The sequence below is a fragment of the Piliocolobus tephrosceles genome, chromosome 8, assembly GCF_002776525.5.
Source record: "Piliocolobus tephrosceles isolate RC106 chromosome 8, ASM277652v3, whole genome shotgun sequence".
NCBI classification, from domain to species: domain Eukaryota; kingdom Metazoa; phylum Chordata; class Mammalia; order Primates; family Cercopithecidae; genus Piliocolobus; species Piliocolobus tephrosceles.
Genome location: NC_045441.1, coordinates 57634470 through 57656154, shown reverse-complemented (window position 1 = coordinate 57656154; position 21685 = coordinate 57634470). Strand labels below are relative to the sequence as shown.

Genomic DNA, 21685 nt, shown 5'->3' with positions numbered 1-21685 from the left:
AAGTGTATGACCTGGGCAAGTTGCTTCCCTGCTAAGCCCCATGCCCCTCAACCCCCCTCCCGCCCCGCCCCCCCCACCCCGCGCACCCAGGATCTATTGCAGTTCTCAAGTCCAATGACTTAATACCGCAACGGTACCTCAAAATTCCTCATTCTCACAAAGCTGGTCCCCACAGTGCCGCCCCTGGGCGTGAACTCCTCCATACGGGGGGTGTAGATGGGCTGGCCTAAGAACGGTTTCCAAATGGTCCTTTACGCCTCTGCCTCCCACCCCACTCTAGCCCAGGGTAACAGATTTTCCTCGTGGGATTTCAAATTTGCAAGCGAATCTTGAATATTTTTTAGTAATGAGAGAGGGTAGATTATATGTCCTAATCCCAGCCTAATCAGATTAACAGCAACTTCTGGACATTTAGTACTAGGAACTGTTTTAGGTGCTGTGGAGAGAACAGTTAAAAATGAAACAAAAATTATTGCCTTTATGAGGCTTAGTGGACAGAGTCCAAAAAAGTGACAACGTAGTGCGCCACTGCGACACAAGGTAAAGCAAGCTGGGCAAGCAACACCAGTTCTTTATTCCTGCACGCCCTAATCCCCAAGTAGCTCTTCCGGGTCACTGCCGTCTTCGCCGGCTCCAGACTCCGCCCATGGCCCGTCCTTCAGGCCTTGACTCCGCCCACGCATGTGACGTAGAATTTCCAGGCCGGGCTCCCTGAAGTGCCACCCACCAGCGCAACCGACGGGAGGCTGCTGCTATGGGGCCGAGCGGCTGTGTGGCGCGGCTGCTCGCGCCACTAATGTGGCGCAGGGCGGTTTCTTCGGTGGCGGGGTGCGCGGTTGGAGCTGAGCCCGGCCTTCGGCTGCTGGCCGTGCAGCGGCTTCCCGTAGGAGCAGCGTTCTGCCGGGCTTGCCAGACCCCAAACTTTGTCCGCGGCCTGCACAGCGAGCCTGGCCTGGAGGAGCGGGCGGAGAGGACGGTAGACGAGGGACGCCCAGTATCGGACGCGGCAGGTACTGGCGTGGAGGAGAACGAAGGCGACCTTCTCGGGGCAGTCTGGAGTCAGGTCCCAGCCAAGGTGGCTCTGGGTTCCCCTCTTTGTGCATTTCTCTTGGAGTCACAAAACTCCTGCACATCCAGAGCTGGCAGGGACTTCAAAGGTTGTTGGCGCCAACTTTCCCTTTTCACAGTGAAGAAACTGAGGGCAAGAGATGAACTGCAAAATCCCAGCCTCCCGGATGGCCACCTCCCACCCTTGGCATCACAGTCTTACCGTCCTCACCTCCTTTCACTCTCTTCCTAGGATCCTGGAAAATGGGTTTGTGGGGACTGTTGGGGCTTGAGGATTCTGAGGAGCTAGGGTCTGGGTGCGAAGGGGTGCGTAGGAAGCACCAGTATTAGATGGGTCCAAGTTAATGTCCTCTAGTTATTGCTGACGTTTTTAGAAACTTAGGAATGATAAACAGATTACATCTAAGAATGTAAAGTATGAGAGGGAGAGGCCTTAGTGGACTTAGCTACTAGGTCCTTTGGAGTCGGCTTTAGAACTTGGGCGAGCTTTAAATTTACAGCCTGTAATACTCCAAGCTGAATATCAGAGTATCTAAATCTTTACGGGAAAAAAAATTAGATTTTCACAGGTAACAGTTGTTAATAACCCAGTGGCTTTATATGAAAACTTAAAGGTTCAAAATAATAATTACTTAAAAATGTAGCTCTTTCAGTGACTGATCTTAGGCCACAGTAATTCTGCTAGGCCTCGGTTTCTTCATCTCTCAATTGAAGGTTGTGGACCAGGTATATCTAAGAGCCCTTCCAGCTCATAATTCTGTGACACGTTATGACTGAGATTCAATGTAATATGCTCCAGGATATCACCTCCTACCCAATTGTGGCACTGTTTTTCTTTGTACAGCATTTCTGTGTTTGTGGTATATTGCTCCTTTTAAGTATTAGTAAATAGAAAGTCATTTGTCACTGATGTCTGGTTCTACTTGCATATGGTTAATAGTGAAGGATGTATAGTGGCTCTACATAATCTGAGCACTGACCATAAAAGTTGAGCAGTGCTATGATACTGCTGTCTAGGTTGAGCTTCCAGGAGGCCTTTTCCCTGCTGTCTGTAAAAACACTTTGGATCTAAACACCCTCGTGGAGGAACAGTCAGTTGCCGGCATCTCTGGGTGCATACAGGTCTATCTGCTTGGCCGTCTTGATACAAATAACTATTTGTGCATTTCAGATCATACTGGTCCCAAGTTTGACATCGATATGATGGTTTCACTTCTGAGGCAAGAAAATGCAAGAGACATTTGTGTGATCCAGGTTCCTCCAGAAATGAGATACACAGATTACTTTGTGATTGGTAGTGGAACTTCTCCCCGACACTTACATGCCATGGCCTTCTACATTGTGAAAATGGTAGGATGCTTTCTTTTCTCTTTTGGACCATTAACTGAGTGGGATAGTGACAGTGCATCAGGCCAAGGAGCAACACTTAGAGAGTAAACCCATCATACAAAGTTACAGAAGAAGCCCACATTTTCAGAATTTGCATGAATTCATTTTATGTTCTTTGATAGTGAAAGGTATGGGAACAAATACGCAGCCCTGTTGAGTTAGGATATTTCTAATTCTTTTCTCTTGTGACTGCAAGGAAGTTTTTTTTTTTTTTTTTTCCAGTTGAGACGGAGTTTTGCTCTTGTTGCCCAGGCTGGAGTGCAATGGCGCGATCTCGGTTCACGGCAACCTCTGCCTCTGGGGTTCAAGCGATTCTCCTGCCTCAGCCTCCCGAGTAGCTGGGATTACAGGCATGTGCCACCACGCCCAGCTAATTTTGTATTTTTAGTAGAGACGGGTTTCTCCATGTTGGCCCGGCTGGTCTCGAACTCCCGACCTCAGGGGATCCGCCTGCCTTGGCCTCCTGAAGTGCTAGGATTACTGGCATGAGCCACTGCGCCCAGCTGGAAGATAATATTTTATAACCCGAGGCAAGTTAGAAGACAGTATAACCAGAGGGAGTTCTAGAGGCAGTATCCATTGCGGTAGCCACTAGCCACATGTGCCTATTTAATTATAAATTAGAATATAAATTCAGCCAGGCATGGTGGCTCACTCCGGTAATCCCAGCACTTTGGGAGGCTGAGGCAGGTGGATCACCAGGTCAAGAGATCAAGACCATCCTGGCCAACATGGTGAAACGCTGTCTCTACTAAAAATATAAAAATTAGCTGGGTGTGGTGGCGTGTGCCTGTAGTCCCAGCTACTCCGGAGGCTGAGGCAGGAGAATCATGAACCCGGGAGGCAGAGGTTGCAGTGAGCCAAGATCGCACCACTTCTCTCCAGCCTGGTGACAGAGCGAGACTCTGTCTCAAAAAAAATAAATAAAATATAAATTCAGTTCTGCAGTCATATGAACTATATTTCAGATGCTCAGTAGCCACGTGTGGCTAATGGCTACCATATGGGATGGCCATAAAGCATTTTCATAATTGTAAAATGTTCTATTGGACAGTGCTGGCCTGGAGTTTAATTCAAATATTGCAGCATGCCCAGTGTTCCTAAGCACTGTACAGGGTATTGGGAAGGTAAGAACAAAAAAGATCTGTAGTCCTTGCCCTTACAGGTCTAGTTGAGGAAAGAAAGGGGGATTGTTTTCCAGTTGCACTGAATATGAATCAGAATGAGGAAGAAACTACTTGGAAGCCTCCAGCTGACTTTGGTACCATTCCACAGGGCCATGATACCTTTCTTAGTCTGTTGAGAATTGGTCATAGAGGAGGCAGTTAAGACCAAAAGAGTAGCTGAGATTGTATAGAGAACGGTTGTAAAATAAAAAGGTGGGGGCTGTACACAAAACCCTAGTGCAACATGACAGAGCAGAAGAAGATGCCAAAAACGTGGTAATTGGAGAGATAGGAAGAGAACTAGGAAAGCATAAAGAAGAGATATAAAGACAGCATACCAGGGTCTCTATCAGATGTAATGGTGGGATAGAGTAAGAAGACTTAGTGACCATTGGACTTGGGGATGTAAGAAGAATGGGAGGTTTTACAGAGAAGCTTGTGTGAAAGAGATAGATAGAAATTACCTTTACAAAGATTTTAGATGAGGAGAGAAATGCAAAGGCAAGAAAGTTTTGTTGTTTGTGGTAAAATATATATAACGTAAAACCTACCGTTGAATCTTTTTTATTTTTATTTTTTGAAACAGAGTCTCACTCTGTCGCCCAGGCTGGAGTGGAGTCTCGCTTTGTCACCCAGGCTGGAGTGCAGTTGCTCGATCTCGGCTCACTGCAACCTCCACCTTCCGGATTCCAGTGATTCTCCAGCCTAACCCTCCTGAGTAGATGGGATTTTAGGCACCCGCCACCACACTCGGCTGATTTTTCTATTTTTTAGTAGAGATGGGGTTTCACCATGTTGGTCAGGCTGGTCTCCAGCTCCTGACCTCATGATCCGCCCACCTCGGCCTCCCAAAGTGCTGGGATTACAGGCGTGAGCCACCGTGCCCCGCCCATTTAGTAATTTTAAAATGTGTTGTTCAGTAGCTTTAAGTACCTTCACATTGATGTGCAATCATTACCACCATCCATCTCCAGAACTTTTTTCATCTTGCAAAACCGAAACACTGAACTCATTAAACAATAACTCCCCATTTCCCCTTCCCTAGGCAGCTACCATTCTACTGCCTGTCTCTATGAATTTGACTACTTTTCAGTATCTCATAAGAGTAGAATCATACATTTGTGACCGACTTATCTGACTTAGCATAATGTCTTCAAGGTTCATCCATGTAGCAACATGTGCCAGAATTTCCTTCTTTCTTAAGGCTGAATAATACTCTGTCTTATGTATATACCACATTTCATTTATCCTTTTATCCATTGATGGACACTTAGATTGCCCCCACCTTTTGGCTATTGTGAATAATGCTGGTACAAATATGGGTATAGAAATACTGTTCATGAGGCTGGGCGCAGTGGCTTATGCCTGTAATCCCAGCATTTTGAGAGGCCAAAGTGGGTAGATTGCTTGAGCTCAGAAGTTTCAAACCAGCCTGGGCAACACGGTGAAACCCCATCTCTACAAAAAAGACAAAAAATAAAATAAAAAATTGGCCGGGCTTGGTGGTGTGTGCCTGTAGTCCCAGCTACTCGGGATGCTGAGGTGGAGGATTGCTTGAGCCCAGGAGGTTGAGGCTGCAGTGAGCCGAAATTGTACCACTGCACTCCACTCTGGGTGACAGAGCAAGACGCTGTCTCAAAAAACAAACAAACAAACAAACAAAAAGGCTGGACTCACGCCTGTAATCCCAGCACTTTGGGAGGCCAAGGCAGGTAGATCACCTGAGGTTAGGAGTTCAAGACCAGCCTGGCTAAATGGTGAAACCCTGTCTCTATTAAAAATATAATAATTAGCTGGGTGTGGTGGAGGGTGCCGGTAATCCCAGCTACTTGGGAGACTGAGGCAGGAGAATCTCTTGAACCTGGAAGGTGGAGGTTGCAGTGAGCCAAGATCGTGCTGCTGCTCTCCAGCCTGGGTGACAAGAGCAAAACTCAGTCTCAAAAAAAAAAATTGTTTATGTCCTTGCTTTTAATGCTTTGGGGTATGTGCAAAGAAATGGGATTGCTGTATCATACAGTGATTCTGTTTTTAATTTTTGTTTTTTTCTATTCACCAGCCTAGTACAAAGCTGAATGTTTTTAATTTTTTGAGAAGCTGCTGTATTGTTTCATAGTGGCTACACCACTTTACGTTTCCTCTAGCCCTGCAGTTTCCAGTCTTCACATCCTCACCAACACTTATTTTCTGGTTTTGGTAATAGCCATCCTAATGGGCATGAAGTGATATCTCATTGTGGTTTTTATTTGTATTTCCCTAAGGATTAGTGATGTTGAGCATATTTTCTTTTGCTTATTGCCCATTTGTATATGTTCTTTGAAGAAAAGTCCTTTGCTTTGTTTGTTTGTTTTAAAGAGACAGTGTCTCACTTTGTTGCCCATGCTTCAGGGCAGTGGTGTGGTCATAGCTCACTGCAGCCTGGAACTTCTGGGCTCAAGTGATCCTCTCACCTCAGCCTCCCAAGTTGCTAGGACTAGAGGAGTAGTAGTTGTCAAATTCATAGAGACAGAAAGTAGAATGGTAGGAGTTACTCCACAATGCCCAGCTAATTTTTTTTTGTAGAGACAGGGTCTCACTATATTGCCCAGACTCTCTGCCCATTTTAAAATCAGGTTGGTTGGTGTTTTGTTGTTGAGTTGTAGGAGCTCTCTATGTGTTCTGGGTATTAATCCTTTATCAGATATGTGACTTGCAGATGTTTGCCCCATTCTGTGGGTTGCCTTTTTACTCTTTTTAGAGTGTCCTTTGATGCACAAAAGTATTTAATTTTCGTGAAGTCCAATTTCTTTTTTCTTCTGTTGTTTGTGTCTTTGGTATTATATCCAGTAAATAATTGCCAAACCAGTATCATGTTTTCCCCATTTTCTTCTAAGAGTTTTATAGTTTTAGGACTCCTGGTTAGATATTTAACCCATTTTGAGTTAGTTTTTGTGGACGGTAAGATTTTCCATGTGGACACGTTTCCTCAGCACCCTTTGTTGGAAGGACTGTCCTTTGTGCATTGAATGGTATTGGCTCCCTTGCTGAAAATCATTTGACTGTATGCACAAGGGTTTATTTCTGTTCTGTGTATTCTGTTTCATCAGTCTGCACATCTGTCTTTTTGCTAGTTTCAGACTGTTTTGTTTACTATAGCTTTGTTCTAAGTTTTGAAATCAAGAAATACAAGACTCCAACTTTGTTTCTTTTACGAGATTGTTTTGGCTATTTGGGGTTCCTGAGAGTCCATATAATTTTGTTTTGAGATGAAGTTTCGCTTATGTTACCCGGGCTGTGGTACAGTGGCACAATCTCGGCTCACAGATTCAAGCAATTCTCCTGCCTCAGCCTCCCAAGTAGCTGAGGTTACAGGTGCCCGCCACCATGCCCAGCTAATTTTTTGTATTTTCAGTAGAGATGAGGTTTCACCATTTTGGCCAGGCTGGTCTTGAACTCTTGACCTTAGATGATCCACCTGCCTTGGCCTCCCGAAGTGCTGAGATTACAGGTGTTAGCCACCATGCCTGGACCCATATAAATTTTAGGTTGGATTTTTGTTTCTTCAAAAAATATTGTGATCTTGATATAGATTGCATTGAATCTGTGGACTGCATTGGGTAGTATTGGCATCTTTACAGTATTGTCTTCCCATCCGTGAATATGAAGTATCTTTCCATTTACTGGCATCTTTAAGTTCTTTCAGCAGTGTTTGGTAGTCTTCAATGTGCAAGTCTTTTGCTCCTGTGGTTAAGATTATTCTGCTAGGCTGGGTATGGTGGCTCATGTCTGTAATCACAGCACTTGTGGAGACCGAAGCAGGCGGATCACCTGAGGTCAGGAGTTCGAGACGAGCCTGACCAACATGGAGAACCCTCATCTCTACTAAAAATACAAAATTAGTCGGGCGTGGTGGTACATGCCTGTAATCTTGGCTACTTGGGAGGCCGAGGCAGGAGAATCGCTTGAACTTGGGAGGCGGAGGTTACTGTGAGCTGAGATTGCGCCATTGTACTGCAGCCTGGGCAACAAGAGCAAAACTCAAAACAAGAACGTCTCAATTAAAAAAAAGGATTATTCTGTTACTGTAAATGGAATTTTAAAAACTTTATTTTCAGGTTGCTCATTGTTACTGTATAGAAATACGATGGATTTTTGTGTGCTGAATTTGTTTAGTAGTCCTAACTGGGCTTTTTTTGTGGAATCTTTGGGCTTTTCTACATGTCAGGTTGTATTGTCTTCAGAGATAATTTTACTTCTTCCTTTCCAATTTGGATACCCTTTTTTTTTCTTGACGAATTGCTCCGACTAGAACTTCCAATACTGTGTTGAATAGAAGTAGGAAAAGCAGGCATACTTAGTCTTATTCCTGGTCTTACAGGAAAGCTTTCAGTCTCATCATTGAATATATTAGCTGTGTGCTTTTGTTACATGGCCTTGATTATGTTGAAGTAATTTCCTTTTGTGCCTACTTCGTTGAGTGCTTTATTGTCATAGGGTATTGAATTTTGTTAAATGCTTTTTCTGCATCAGTTCAGATTATCATATAGATTTTTTCTTCATTCTATTAATGTGGTGTTACTGCATTGATCCGTTTTTATATGTTGAACCACCTTGCATTCCAGGGATAAATCCCACTTGGTCATGGTCTATAATCCTTTTAATATGCTGCTGAATTTGGGTTGCTGGTATTTTGTTGAGAATTTTTGCATCAAATGTTCATCAGGGGTATTGGTCTTATGGGATGAGTTAGGAAGTGTTCCCTGCTCTTCCATTTTTTGGGGAGAATTTGAGTATTGCATTCTGGTTTAAATATTTGGTAAAACTTGCCAGGGAAGCTGTCTGGTCTAGGACTTTTGTTGACAGATTTTTGATTACTGATCCAATCCCCATACTAGTTACGGTCTATTGAAACTTTGTATTTCTTCATGATTCAGTCGGTAGGTTGTGTGTTTCTAGAAATTTTGCTATTTCATCTAGGTTACCCAGTTGTTTGGTGTACAGTTGCTCACAGTACTCTTACAATCCTGTTTCTCTAAAATCAGTAGTATCACCTCTTTCATTTCAGATTTTAGTTGTCTTTTTTTCTTAGTCATTCTAAGAACCAAATCCTAGTTTCATTGATTTTGTCTTTTTCCTGCCCTAATTATCGTTTCCTTTGATTTTGGGGTGATGTATATGAGATGTCCTTTGTCTCTTTTAAGTTTTTACTTAATGGCCATCTTGTTTGATATTAGTATATCTGTCTTAACAAAAGAACTGAACACATTTATAGGATGACAGCGTTCCATTAACATGTCATGAAGGCAGATGAGGTGAAATCAGTGCCACTGAGACAACCTGGCTTTGTAAACAGAAGGTAGTATCTGCAATCCCTAAAGGTGAAGGGAAGCTGGGAGGAACACAAGTGATGGATGTAGGTGGGTACCACATGCTGACTGAGCTTTTTCAGCCTCAGAGGCACCTTGGTGAATGAATCGGGTTACCCTCTCAGAAGGGGTGGGGCAGGAGAATTCAGGGGAGAGGTGAAGGTGGTAAGATTTAGAGGGAGAAATAGTTTCCCTAAGTTATTCATCACAGGGCAAAGTATAGCAATGAGAAATGGGTAAGATTCAAAAAACAAACAAACAAAAACCAACAGACCTTCAGCAAGAACAGGCTTCCCCCTTCCCCTCTCCCTTTAATAAACCATGTGGCTTTTTGCAGTACAAACACCTGAAATGTAAACATGACCCTCATGTTAAGATTGAAGGGAAGGACACTGATGACTGGATGTGCGTGGATTTTGGTAAGTTATTCTGGCATATTTTATAGGTAACTGATGGTACTACACTAATCTTGAGTTGTTTTCAGTTGCAAAAGGATTGAGATCAAATTGATGAATGTATTCCCAGGTAAGATTTTTCAAGTGTGTTTAAGGTAACAAAAGTTTTTTTTAGTTATAATCCAGGTGGTCTTATTCACATGTAGAATTTTCACCTAACCAAGCCAAAATACCCTGGATAATGCGCACCTGGAGGAAGATATATACTACATGGTGTGTATCTACTAGCCATACAGATCAGGAAGGTGGTGGACAACAGAGTAACATAGTAGAGGCGGGAGAGATTCCGTAGTAGTGGTAGAGGAAGGTTTGGGGGCTGGGGTGCATAGATGAGGATGAGGTTATTCCAGGCACAAGAAAGGACAAGAGCAGAGGACTAGAATTTTGAAAAGGTCTAACAACTTTGGGTATTAATGTGTACATAGTTTCAAAGCACCTCCCAACAATATACTATTTACAAAGGGGAAAACATAGCTGTATGTCAAGAACTGAGGAATCTGAGATTTTATTCTACTGGTAAGCTAATAAGTTGTCCCGCCAGTTTTCATGGATACTGGTGAAAGCCAAGACTATTAGAGGGTTAGAGGCAAAGGACAGTTTATTACTCACAGCAGTAGCCAGCATCCATTTTGCACTGGTTTCCTGAGTTCTGGATTCCATAGGGCAACACAGGCCAGATGACACCAGCACACACAGTTGTAAAACAGGAACTCAGATGAGGGTGTCTGGGTCTTTTTGTAACTGGCAAGAAGCAGGGCTACTTTTGCTCTGATGGTTTCTCACTTTTGTCACTATTAACTGTTTTGGACCAGGTCATTTTGCATGTGTCTCTTGTGCAATGGTAGGATGTTTAGCAGTATCCTCCTTTCCAATTGTGACAATCAAAAATGACCCTAAACATTACCAATATTACCCAATTGAGAAATGCTGCTGTAAGCAAAGCTGCCCTTTGCCCTGGAAGGGGCAGTATCTTTCTGTTAAGAATATTCACAATACAAAACATTCATGGATAGAACAAAATGCAGTCAGTGTTTTGCACAAAAGATGTGCGTAAGTGTGTTATCCATGGAGAATTGTCATCGAAGAGAAACCTGACCACCTTTAGTCTCTTTGATAAAGTTACTATCACCAGCAACGTTATATATTGACATATCCCTCCTATAAGGCACACTGAGAAAGGCACAGTATCACTTCTGTGGTGTTTTTACCGGGATGGGGTCCACAGTGATGCTAATCTGGGAACCACACTTGAGAACCACTGCTCTATTCCTAGACTTATACTAGCCAGTGTGTGTTGTAAGGTAAAAATAAAAGCAAATGAACTATTCCTCCTATTCCTTCATTGTATCTCTTGTCTGTCCCTGATAGGCAGCATGGTGATTCATTTGATGCTTCCAGAAACCAGAGACATCTATGAATTAGAGAAATTATGGACCCTACGTTCTTATGATGACCAGTTAGCTCAGATAGCACTTGAGACGGTACCTGAAGACTTCATTCTTGGAATAGAAGAAGATACTTCATCTGTGACTCCAGTGGAGTTCAAATGTGAATAAAATATTTTATGCACTGCTTTAGTCATTTCAGATTTGGATTGAGTCACTTATTGGAAAATACAGCTCCTAAAGCCTGCCTCCTTGGTTAGGCTGCTCTTAGGACAAGGCTTGTCTACTTCATGGGCACTCCTGTTAACTGACATGCAGAGACTGTAGATAAGTGGGCTAATACCTGCAACCAAAAATCAGTACACTCTACCCAAAACTTATGACACGCTGCCTTTATCCTAGAAATATCATCAGAATTTCCTGGAGTTAGTTAGCACTGGAAATCTTAACCCTGTTTAATGGAATAGCAAAAATTTTTAAAAGTAACATAAAATGTACCACCAGCCCACTGGTCCTATTTTTATACTTTTTCTTTGAGGTGATAATATTCTTCTAGGAGGACTTCTGTAACCCTTCCATAATACTCCAGTAACAAACGAAAGTAAACAAAGTGTTAGGAAAAACTCTGAAAGCTCTAGTTCTTAGTTCATATGCAAGAGTATTATCAAGGTTCACATTAAGTACTATGGCCAGACATGGTATAACAGAAATCTGTCTATAGAGTTTGAAAAACTCAGATTCAGAATGTTCACATACAATTGAAAACCAGAAATAAAATGTACTACACAACAAGCTGCACCTAAATGATGAAAAACTTTATTCTGCGTCAAGATACCTGGAAAATGAAGCTGCATTTGGGGCACATTATACATGAGGAATGATCCATATACGGTGAGTACAAAACTCAGTTATAGAATTATTTCTTAGCTAGTACCAGATACTCCAAATTACAAATGCTTAAGTAAAAGTAAAATATGATTTGCCATACTAAAAGGCTAGAAGTGAAATATGACAGAATTTAAACCAGCAGATATAAATGCAGCACCTATGTGTATATTTTTAAAAAATCAAATATTGGGGAAAAAATAATATTGAGAAAAGCTCTGGCCTTAAACACATCTCACCTGAAATCCAACCAGAAAGCCAGTCCATGATTTTAGCAATTTTAATTCATTGTATGAAAAAAAAAAATTATGAATGCTAGGATAATCCAGTTACAAAAAGGGCACTTTTTTGGTTAAAACTACAAAAGAAACTTGTTTTGTGAGAACATTAAGGAAAACATTTTAAATCATTTTCAAAATGTCTAATTGATATGATCTTCAGAAAAACAGTTTGTATAGAAATTCATCTTGAAATAAGAATGAGGCAGTGATTTTTTTTAAAGGGATATATATATATCCTTTAGATCAGTGTAATATGACTGTGATCATCTTACAAACAAAACTCAAAATCAATTCAGAGAGCAGCGTGGCCTTGGAGACCACCCACACCCAACACAATTGTACACATTGGGCTTTGCTGTCAGGCTAAGGAGTGAGCAAATGAGTTTGGTATCAAAGGTCATATGTTTTTCACAGTCATTCAAATTATATCCCAAAAACTTTTCTTTTATTCTCTATCTTTTGACTTTTTTTTCTTCAAAGAACTGATTGCAGAGTATACAGAAATCCTGCTATACTTATGTACTACTTTAGGTGGAGTCTAATTTTTTTTTTTTAATTTATCAGTGCTTAAAAATCTTCAAAATACTAGTGAGGCTCATGACAGTGCTGGCTGCATGGAAATGTAGCCTTTTGTTGCCTTTAAACACTGTCATACCATCTATGACTCTCCCATTGGTCTGAAGTGTACTGGCAAACTAAGCATCCTGTAAGACAAGCTAAAGCTTGCTTTTTGCCAACTAGTTGAAAGTCCTGCATCTCTTCATTGATGCATTTTCTGTAGGTATTGATAGTCAAAAGCACAAAGCATTTATTATGCATTCAATCATGTAGCTAAACAAAAAACTGAAGTCTCCTGAAGCCATTTAAACCAGCCGTTGCAAAACCTCCTGCCACCACTTTCTTAGTACCATCAAACACTTTCTCAACTATAAATGAAAGAATAAATGGTAGTGCTGCTCTCCAGATATTAGGCACTGCTCCGTATCTTTGAACATTTGATTTTTTTTTACCTAATAACTGTGTCAAAAGCCTCAAAAAACCCTGAAATTAATTTTCCAGCTTTACTGTCACCAGCCAGAAGTAAAATTCTTAATTTGCCTGTTAGCTGATTGCTGTTAAATTTTAAATTTATTTTTTAAAAAACGGTTGGACTTCTATCATTATAAAGTATATAAAATTTTCAAAAAAAAGGAACAATTTTGCTTTTCATTGTATTATTGAATACCTGAGGTAGTTGAGTAAAAATGCACATTTAATACCCCTGCCAACACCATTCAGCACTTCCCTTAGGTTACTCATGTTAGTGTTAGGTAAAAATAAAACTGAGAACAGTTTTTCTATGCTAATGGCTTAACATTTAAGTTCCTGTGATAATTATTCTGATCCAATTGTAACAATTGGATTTAGGAGCAATCTATTTGATGAATTTAGTGAAAGCGTCATTAAGCCAATTTCTGGCATTATGGGGGAATATTAAGAATAATTAGAATATCTGTTATACTGTGAGACTACAACAAAGGGAAGTGCATAGAGCTCTTCTCTTTCCCTCCCTCCCCTACCCTTTTTTTTTTGTTTGTTTTAAAGCTGGGTGTCATACATTTCAGAGAGCATAAAGTATACATTCTCACAGAGACAGGAGTTCAAAAGTTGCCTGGTCCTCAGAAACAACTGGCTAGGTAAAAACTTGTGCATGTGATTCTGGATAGGGGGTCAGCGCCCGTCTGTTGGTTAAGCAATCTGTCTTTGGTTTGGCATCTGCCTCTGTGGTGGGCTGTTTCCTGAGCCTTTACTTCCGTCTTGACTGAGGTGGTCCACTTTGCAGAGCCTTCTGTTGTTGGTGCTGCTTTACCTGAGTCAGAATTTCCTGAATTTTTCTCTGGGCAACCTGGAAAAGGACAGAGCTTTGAAATTCTACTTGATCAAAAGCTACTAAAAGTTATTGTACCCCCTCATTTCAACAATTTCAAATAGAAATCCATTTGATGATTAAAGATACATACTAGTCAGTTTGCTAGTAGTCTCTGAAATCACCTGCTAAAAGGGAGATGAAAAGTCTTAATCATCAAACAATCTTAACTAATTCTATCAGGTAGGAGCACCTGTGGGAAAATTGCTTCCAATTGAGAAAGATACAAAAGCTTATCCATTTTAGAGCCCACTTGCCTGGCAAGCATAGAAGTGACCAGTTATTTTGACAACCACTTGGTCATTCTCATCAGGTGTCTGGTCACGAGGGACAACAACTTCTGCACTTGACAAATTCTGAAGTTCATTCACCTGAAAGAGATAAATATAAATCACATTAAGTGGCAGTTTTAAAGCTTACTTCCTGAGCACTTACTGTGTGCCAGACACTGAGGTATGTATGGCTTTACAAATTTCATTTAGTCCACTAGTAATTCCATGAGGTTATTAGAATTATCCCCATTTCAAGATGATTAAGCCTCATCCAAAGAAATTGATTTGTCCAGTTACACAAGTGAATGGCAAAACCAGATTCAAATCCTGAGTCTGATTCCAAAGTGTATGTACTCAGTCACTTCAAAATTATAAATAGCTTTGAAACCCACTAACAAGTTATATGTATTAGAAACTAGAAACAGTTTGCTTTTTTTCCCATTACAGATGTAACGAGCTGTAGATGAAATTCTTAAAATTCCTGTTATGTGTCTGTTCAATAAAAAGCTAAAGTTTTATCAAGAGAATGTTAAATGCTCTTTATAAATATAGGATAATCCTCTCACACAAAGTGATCTGAAAGAGATGCATTACTTTCACTAATAGCTGGTGCCAACACTCAGACAGGAAACAAAAGGCAATCTTCTCCAAACCTTGGTCAAGATGGTCCTGCTTTTTATAAATTAGCCAAAATTCGGGGACTTGGAACTCCTAAGTACCTTTCAACGCTTTCCCTTTCATACCACTGCACAGGTTTTGCTGAAGTACTTGCCGTTTTGCCTCCTTTTCCAATAACTCTGCCAGCAGCAAAGGATGGCACTCTGATATGAGCTTCAAGTTTCACCTCTTCTTTAGGACTAACAAAGTTTTCTTCTTTAATTTTTCCATAAATTCTTCCCTGAGCCTACAGATTAAAACACATCCTATTAGTGTCATTCATGTATGAAATGGAAAAGGTCAGTTAACTCGAAAGTGGGATATCCCAAATCCAAGTGGGATAGCCCTTTGCAGTGACACATCTACATTTCATAGATTATTGAAAATAGCATAGAAGAGAGCAGTTAGAAAGTTCTAAAATAACTACCACCAATAACTACTACCCATCACAGTAGAGGCAACTGAATGCTTGGTGGAAGAAGGATAAGCCATATTCTGACGAAAATAGTTAAAGGCAATTAATAGCCTAATAAAAATAAATTTTTGTGGGCAAATGGCCATTTGTACTAAAATTGTGATAGGTAAAAACTTCTCATGCTGGCCATGAGAAATTAATTGCATTTTTCTTTCCTTTTTTTTGGAGATGGGGTCCTTCTGTTGTCCAGACTGGAGTGCAGTGGCGTAATCATAGCTCACTGCAGCTTCAACCTCCTGGGCTCAAGCGATCCTCTCACCTCAGCCTCCTGAGTAGCAGCTGGGACTACAGGCATTCAACACCACACCTGGCTTTTTTTTTTTTTGGAGATGGAGTCTTACTTTGTTGCCCAGGCTAGAGTGCAGTGGCATGATCTTGGCTCACTGCAACCCCTGCCTTCCAGGTTCAAGCAATTCTCCTGCCTCAGCCTCCCGAATAGGTGGGATTACAGGTGCCTGCAACCACACACGTCTAATTATTTTTGCATTTTTAGTAGGCATGGGGTTTTACCATGTTGGTCAGGCTGGTCTCGAACTCTTGACCTCAAGTGATCTGCCCGCCTCAGCCTCCCAAAGTGCTAGAATTACAGGCATGAGCCACCGTGCCACTAATTTTTATAGAAATGGGGGATCTTGCTATGTTGCCAGGCTCATCACAAACTCCTGGGCTCAAGAGTCCTGCCTTGGCCTCCCAAAGTGTTGCTATTACCAGTACACACCACCACACCTGGTCTCATTTTTTTTTGAGCAAAAGAGACTGAGAACTGCAGAGTCAGCTATGCCAGGCTCACTAAAAGTCAAGCTCGTGTCTACATGGGCCAGTTAGAAACCTGCTGAGAAAAATGTTTTCAATTTAAATGTGTTTCATACTCTTAGAAGGGTGGTTTTTCCTTTGAATATTTCAAAGAGGCTACAACATCAAGACAAGACACTTTTTTTTTCTTTTTTGAGACAGAGCCTTGCCCCGTCATCCAGGTTGGAGTGCAGTGGTGTGATTTCGGCTCACTGCAACCTCCGGCCCCCGGGTTCAAGCGATTGTCCTGCCTCAGCCTCCCGAAGTAGTTGGGATTACAGGTGCCCGCCACCACACCCAACTGATTTTTTGTTGTTATTTTAGTTGAGACGGGGATTCACCGTGTTGGCCAGGCTGGTCTTGAACTCCTCACCTCAGGTGATCCACCCACTTCGGCCTCCCAAAGTGCTGGGATTACAGGTGTGAGCAACTGTGCCTGGCTTTTTAAAAAAAAATTTTTTTAAGAGAGTCTCTTTCTGTCACTCAGACTGGAGTACCATGGTGTGATCTCAGCACCCTGCAACCTCTGCCTCCTGGGTTCAAGCAACTCTCCTGCCTCAGCCTCCCAAGGAGCTGGGATTACAGGCACCCGCCACCATGCCCAGCTAATTTTTGTATTTTTAGTAGAGACAGAGTTTTGCCATGTTGGCCAGGCTGGCCTCGAACTCCTGCACTCAAGTGATCCACCCACCTAGGCCTCTCAAAGTGCTGGGATAGCAGGTGTGGATCACTGTACCTGGCCAAGAGACTTCTGATATTTAGAGTCCATACATCCTATCACCTACTGCATGCAACTAGAAGTTATATATAAACAACCTATTACATACAACCATTAGTAAAGGAGAAAGGAGCCCGAGAGTTGGTTTGACAAACTGCCAGGGTAAACCACAAAAAACAATAGTACCCAACACATGTTGACTGATTCAGAAAGCTGAGCTCATTTTAGGGCATTACAGACAAAATTCATCTTGATACCCTATATTCCATTGATCCTTAATGCCTCAGGGCAATGATGTAGATATTACTATTACTTAACACAGTCAAAAGCACACTAGGGATATATACACTATCCTCCAAAACTGAAGCTCTTGAATTTGTAAGAAAAAATACGGGGTAGGAGGTTTACCATTCCTTAGATCTCTAAAATAAAACATTCAGTTAGCATTGTCACCAATCACAGAAATGAAATTTAACCACTATGGCTTAAGTGTTAACATTTAAGTTAACTATAAAACATGAGTTTTATTAGAGAATACAGGGAAAGAACTTTGAAGTTCCTATTATACAAGCATCATAGGAGTTGCAGGACAGTAATTCCACTTATAAGAGTAAAAGCTCAGCACCAAGAAGAGATATGTTTGTATTTATCTTTTAAGATTTCAAACTAACAGTGACCCTGAAGGTTTGGGATAGGAAGCAGTTTTCAACAATTCTGAGTTAAGATTTGAACTGCCTGGATCACAAGGCTGCTCTGAAGGAATACATTTCTTCGCATTATTTTCTTTCTTCACCTAATCACCCACAGCTCAAAGCACCTCCTTCGTTTCCCATTCTTCCCGCAAATGAAGTGAAAGCAGCTTTGGATTTTTAGTGAAAAAATGGCCCAAAGAAAATAGAAGTCAAAGAAAGTGATTTTTTGTTTGTTTTTAAGGGGGAGAGGTGGGGTGGGGAGAGAACTATATGCACTGTTACTAGTTACTGTCACACTTTAAGGCTAAGAAAACTAAGGCTTGGCCAGGGGCACAGTGGCTCACCCCTATAATCCCAGCACTTTGGGAGGCCAAAGTGGGTGGATCACTTGAGGTCAGGAGTTTGAGACCAGCGTGGTGAACCAACATGGTGAAACCCCATCTCTACTAAAAATAAATTGGCCGGGCATGGCGGCACATGCCTGTAATCCCAGCTACTGGGGAGGCTGAGGCAGGAGGATCGCTTGAACACAGGAGGCGGAGTTTGCAGTGAGCCAAGATCCGCCACTGCAGTCCAGTCTGGGCAACAGAGTGAGACTCTGTCTCAAAAAAAAACAAAAAAGAACTATAGCTTAAGGTTAAATAATTGTCTTCTTACTACACAGCCACTAAATGTTCTAAGACAAGATACCCATACTAAATTTTATGGGAGAAATCATACACTAAAAGGAATATATTCATGAATTTGGCATGGTCTTAGTCCGGTTCATCCATAGTCTGCTGAATACCCCCAGCATACTAGTTTTGTGCTGCCCATGTGTTAGGCACTTTTCTAAACATTTCATATATTGTGTAAACCTTAAACTACCTTAGGATGTAGGTGCTCTTATCCCTGGTTTTACAGAAAAAGGTTAAGTAACTTGCCCAATGTCATACAAGGTAAATGGCAGAGCTAGGATTTGAACTAGCAGCCTGGCTGCCAAGTCTCTGCTCTACCACCTCTCAGTAGACATTGAAAGGCACACTGTAGCCCCAAAGACCTCAAATTCCAATAAACATGCAATGGTTCATACCAGGACAAATGCTACAAGAGCTCCTGCCATTCCTACCTCTAAGATCCCAAGGATTACAGAGATTTGTAGAGAGTCTATGGGCAGGGTCTCACAGAGATAATCCAAGGGTAAGAGGAAAAAGGGGGCATTTTAATTCAAGGCTAGGGAATCTCAGGGACAGGAGAGAAAACATCTGAAAACAAGTTTCCAAGGCATATTAACCTGGCAGGTTTGTAAATTTTAAGGTCTCACCTTAGCATAGGATTACAAGCCATTGAGCAAAATTCACCTTTGAGAGACAGGTAAACCCAGCAACCAGTACAGAACTCTCAAAGACTTTTGGTTAATTTTGAAATATAATTTTGAGTATGATTCTACTCTGCTCTTAGATAAGAATTTCCACTGACTCTTCTGAGATTCAGACATATTTAAGGGAGACGCCAGGTTAAGGAGTACTTGTGCATTTGTTACCTGTGGACATAGCACATACCTTGAACTGAGCCTCTGGTGGTCCAGTGATAATCACCATCCTCACTTTAGCATCTGGTGCTTCTGCTGGAGCAATCTGTAACAGACCCAACCAGTTATGATACTTTGAGGTATCACTGATAGCATCTTGGGCCAACCAGCCTAACATTTTCACGTGATTGGCTGAAATGCAGAATTAAAGCCTTCGTGAAGGAAATTAGGGAGAGGCAGCAATTCCTGTGGGTTCACCATTTAGGCCGCCCTCCTGCTATATACTATATACTTACTCTGTGCCTGGCCCTAATGGAGACCTCCACATGTAGTCTCTCAGCTAATCCTCACCACATCCTGATGAAGTATTACCTCCACTTCACAAATACGGAAATGGAAGGCTGGAGAAGTTGAGTTACCTGGACCATGATCACACAGCTAACAGAGCTAGAGGGAGAGCTGGGTCTGTCTCCATTGTCCGTGTTCACTACACCAGTGGTGCTCAAAGTGTGGTCCTTGGCTCACTTGCATCAGAGCTCCTTGGGCTTCCTGTGTATGCAACACACTCTAGGAGTCTCTGTACCCTAAGTTTCAAGGACACTGCACACCACATGCCTTTGTCTGAGGCAGGGCCTTACTCTGTGGCCCAGGCTGGCGTGCAGTGGTGTGATCATAGCTCACTGCAGCTTCAACCACCCAAGCTCAAGTGTTCCTCCCACCTCAGCCTCCCAAGTAGCTGGGACTACAGGGGAATGCCACCATGCCTGGCTAATTTAAAAAAAAAAAATTTTTTTTTGTAGAGATGGGATCTCACCATGTTGCACAGTCTGGTCTTCAACTCCTGGGGTCAAACAATTTGCCTGCTTTGGCTTCCCAAAGTGCTGGGATTACAGGTGTGCGCCACCACACCTGGCCAACCTTTATTTTCCTTAAATAAGGCATCAAAATACAGAATCTTCAGAACACACAGTTATCTATTATGGCAGACACCATTAGTTGTCCTCTGGTATGTTACCTGCTGTAGTTGCAAAATGTTTAGCTGACTGTGCATAGCCTGTATTTTGCCCCTTCAACTTCATCTGGCCAAGTTCTGGGCAATGGAATACAGGTAGAACTATCCCATAGCAGCTAACAAGAAACTTCCGTAGGAGAAAAGCTCTTTATGGTGTTCTCCTCTCCTACTGTCTGGACAACAGACCTGATTCTTGGAGCACTGAATGGTGTCATCTGGAACCATGAGGGACTAAGGCCATACCTGGGGAAGGTGACTTGGAAGGAACTTAGGTCCAAGGACTTGGAGGGGCAGAGTCAACACCCAGCCCTGATGCTCACCTCCAGACTGTGTTTTCTGTACAGAGAAGTTAGCCTCCCTGGTGTGAGCCACTGTTTGGGGTTTTCTTCATATCCTTATGTAACCCTAATAGGGTCTTCTACATTCGATTCAAATTATAAAGTGGCAAGATGATTCATATTTCTGTAACTTACTTGAAGAACCAGAGAGCCACAGCTGGTAGAAGAGTACCTTAATTGAAGCTCCAGCAAAGCGAGAAAGCTGCTTGATGTGCTGGCCCTGCTTGCCGATGATGGCACCGACTGATAGAGCCGGGATAAACAGATGAACAGTCTCCGTTTCTGATTGCTGTTAGAAAAGAAAGCCAGGACATGCATGTTTATTTGCTACAAATCAGGCTTTTGTTAACATTAGCTTTAGGATGGACACCTCATGCAGTAGGAATACTAGGAAAGTTTAAGGAAAAGCTACCACAAGAAGTTGATAGGAGCTTACCTAATAGATCAAGAAGATCTCATATAGTCATCCTGAAAACAGTGGTATTTAAAATTTCACTTTTCTCTACGGTTTCCTTAAACTTTAAAATGTCACTGAGTTATGGATTTAAAAGATATGTAGATGTTGTAAAGTTTAATCATATTAGAATAGAGGGACATGGTTGCATTAAAAATTAAGTAAGATCCCCCTACCACTCTCAAGGTAGATTCTTAACAAGTAAATGAAATTCTGGGCTACATATCAAACATGACAGCACTCAAGGATGCCAGCTCCACACCTTATCTATGTAGGTTTCACTCCTTAAACACATACACAGTGAAGTTTTAGAGAAAAGCTGAATTTTGTTACATATGACCAAATTGTATGAAATCTTACCACTGTCATTCAATAGTTATCACATCCAAGTGCAGGACAGGATTAGGAGAGAGCTAATTCACTTTAGTGGTAAGATGCCATAAGATGCTTTCCCACAGAATTCCTTATTCCTTCCATCTGTGCCTTTGCTTTTTTTTTTTTGAGATGGAGTCTCACTCGTGTCGCCCAGACTAGAGTGCAATGGCACAATCTCGGCTCACTGCAACCTCCATCTCCCGGGTTCGAGCTCTTCTCCTGCCTCAGCTTCCCAAGTAGCTGAGATTACAGGCACTCGCCACCACACCCGGTTTTTTTATTTTTTTTTATTTTTTATTTTTAGTAGAGAGAGGGTTTCAGCATGTTGGCAGGCTGGTCTTGAACTCCTGAGCTCAAATGATCCACCTGCCTTGGCCTCCCAAAGTGCTGGGATTATAGGCGTGAGCCACTGCGCCCAGCCCCCTTTGCATTTTATACGTGAAGAAATTAGAAAATATTTTGAAGGCTAACTCCTGAAAGGTTCTTCATAAATGGATTTTATCTGTGTATCTC

The 21685-nt window shown here is 41.9% G+C and overlaps 2 protein-coding genes across 2 annotated transcripts in view; one reads left to right on the top strand and one right to left on the bottom strand.

Moving 5' to 3' along the window:
* Window positions 1-600: 600 nt before the first annotated feature.
* MALSU1 (mitochondrial assembly of ribosomal large subunit 1) lies at window positions 601-12416 on the top strand. The gene is made up of 4 exons (XM_023215983.1): window positions 601-1010; window positions 2240-2418; window positions 9303-9384; window positions 10789-12416. The coding sequence occupies exons 1-4, from the start codon at window positions 755-757 to the stop codon at window positions 10974-10976; spliced, it is 705 nt and encodes a 234-aa protein (XP_023071751.1). The 5' UTR covers window positions 601-754; the 3' UTR covers window positions 10977-12416.
* IGF2BP3 (insulin like growth factor 2 mRNA binding protein 3) overlaps window positions 11603-21685 on the bottom strand; it is a 152521-nt gene continuing 142438 nt past the window's right edge. The window contains exons 11-15 of the mRNA XM_023215981.2: window positions 20516-20632; window positions 19025-19099; window positions 14922-15053; window positions 14135-14248; window positions 11603-13856 (exon numbers count right to left, since the gene is read on the bottom strand). Coding sequence (XP_023071749.1) covers window positions 13758-13856; window positions 14135-14248; window positions 14922-15053; window positions 19025-19099; window positions 20516-20632 — 537 coding nt within the window. The 3' untranslated portion in view covers window positions 11603-13757. The remainder of the gene's footprint in view (window positions 13857-14134; window positions 14249-14921; window positions 15054-19024; window positions 19100-20515; window positions 20633-21685) is intronic.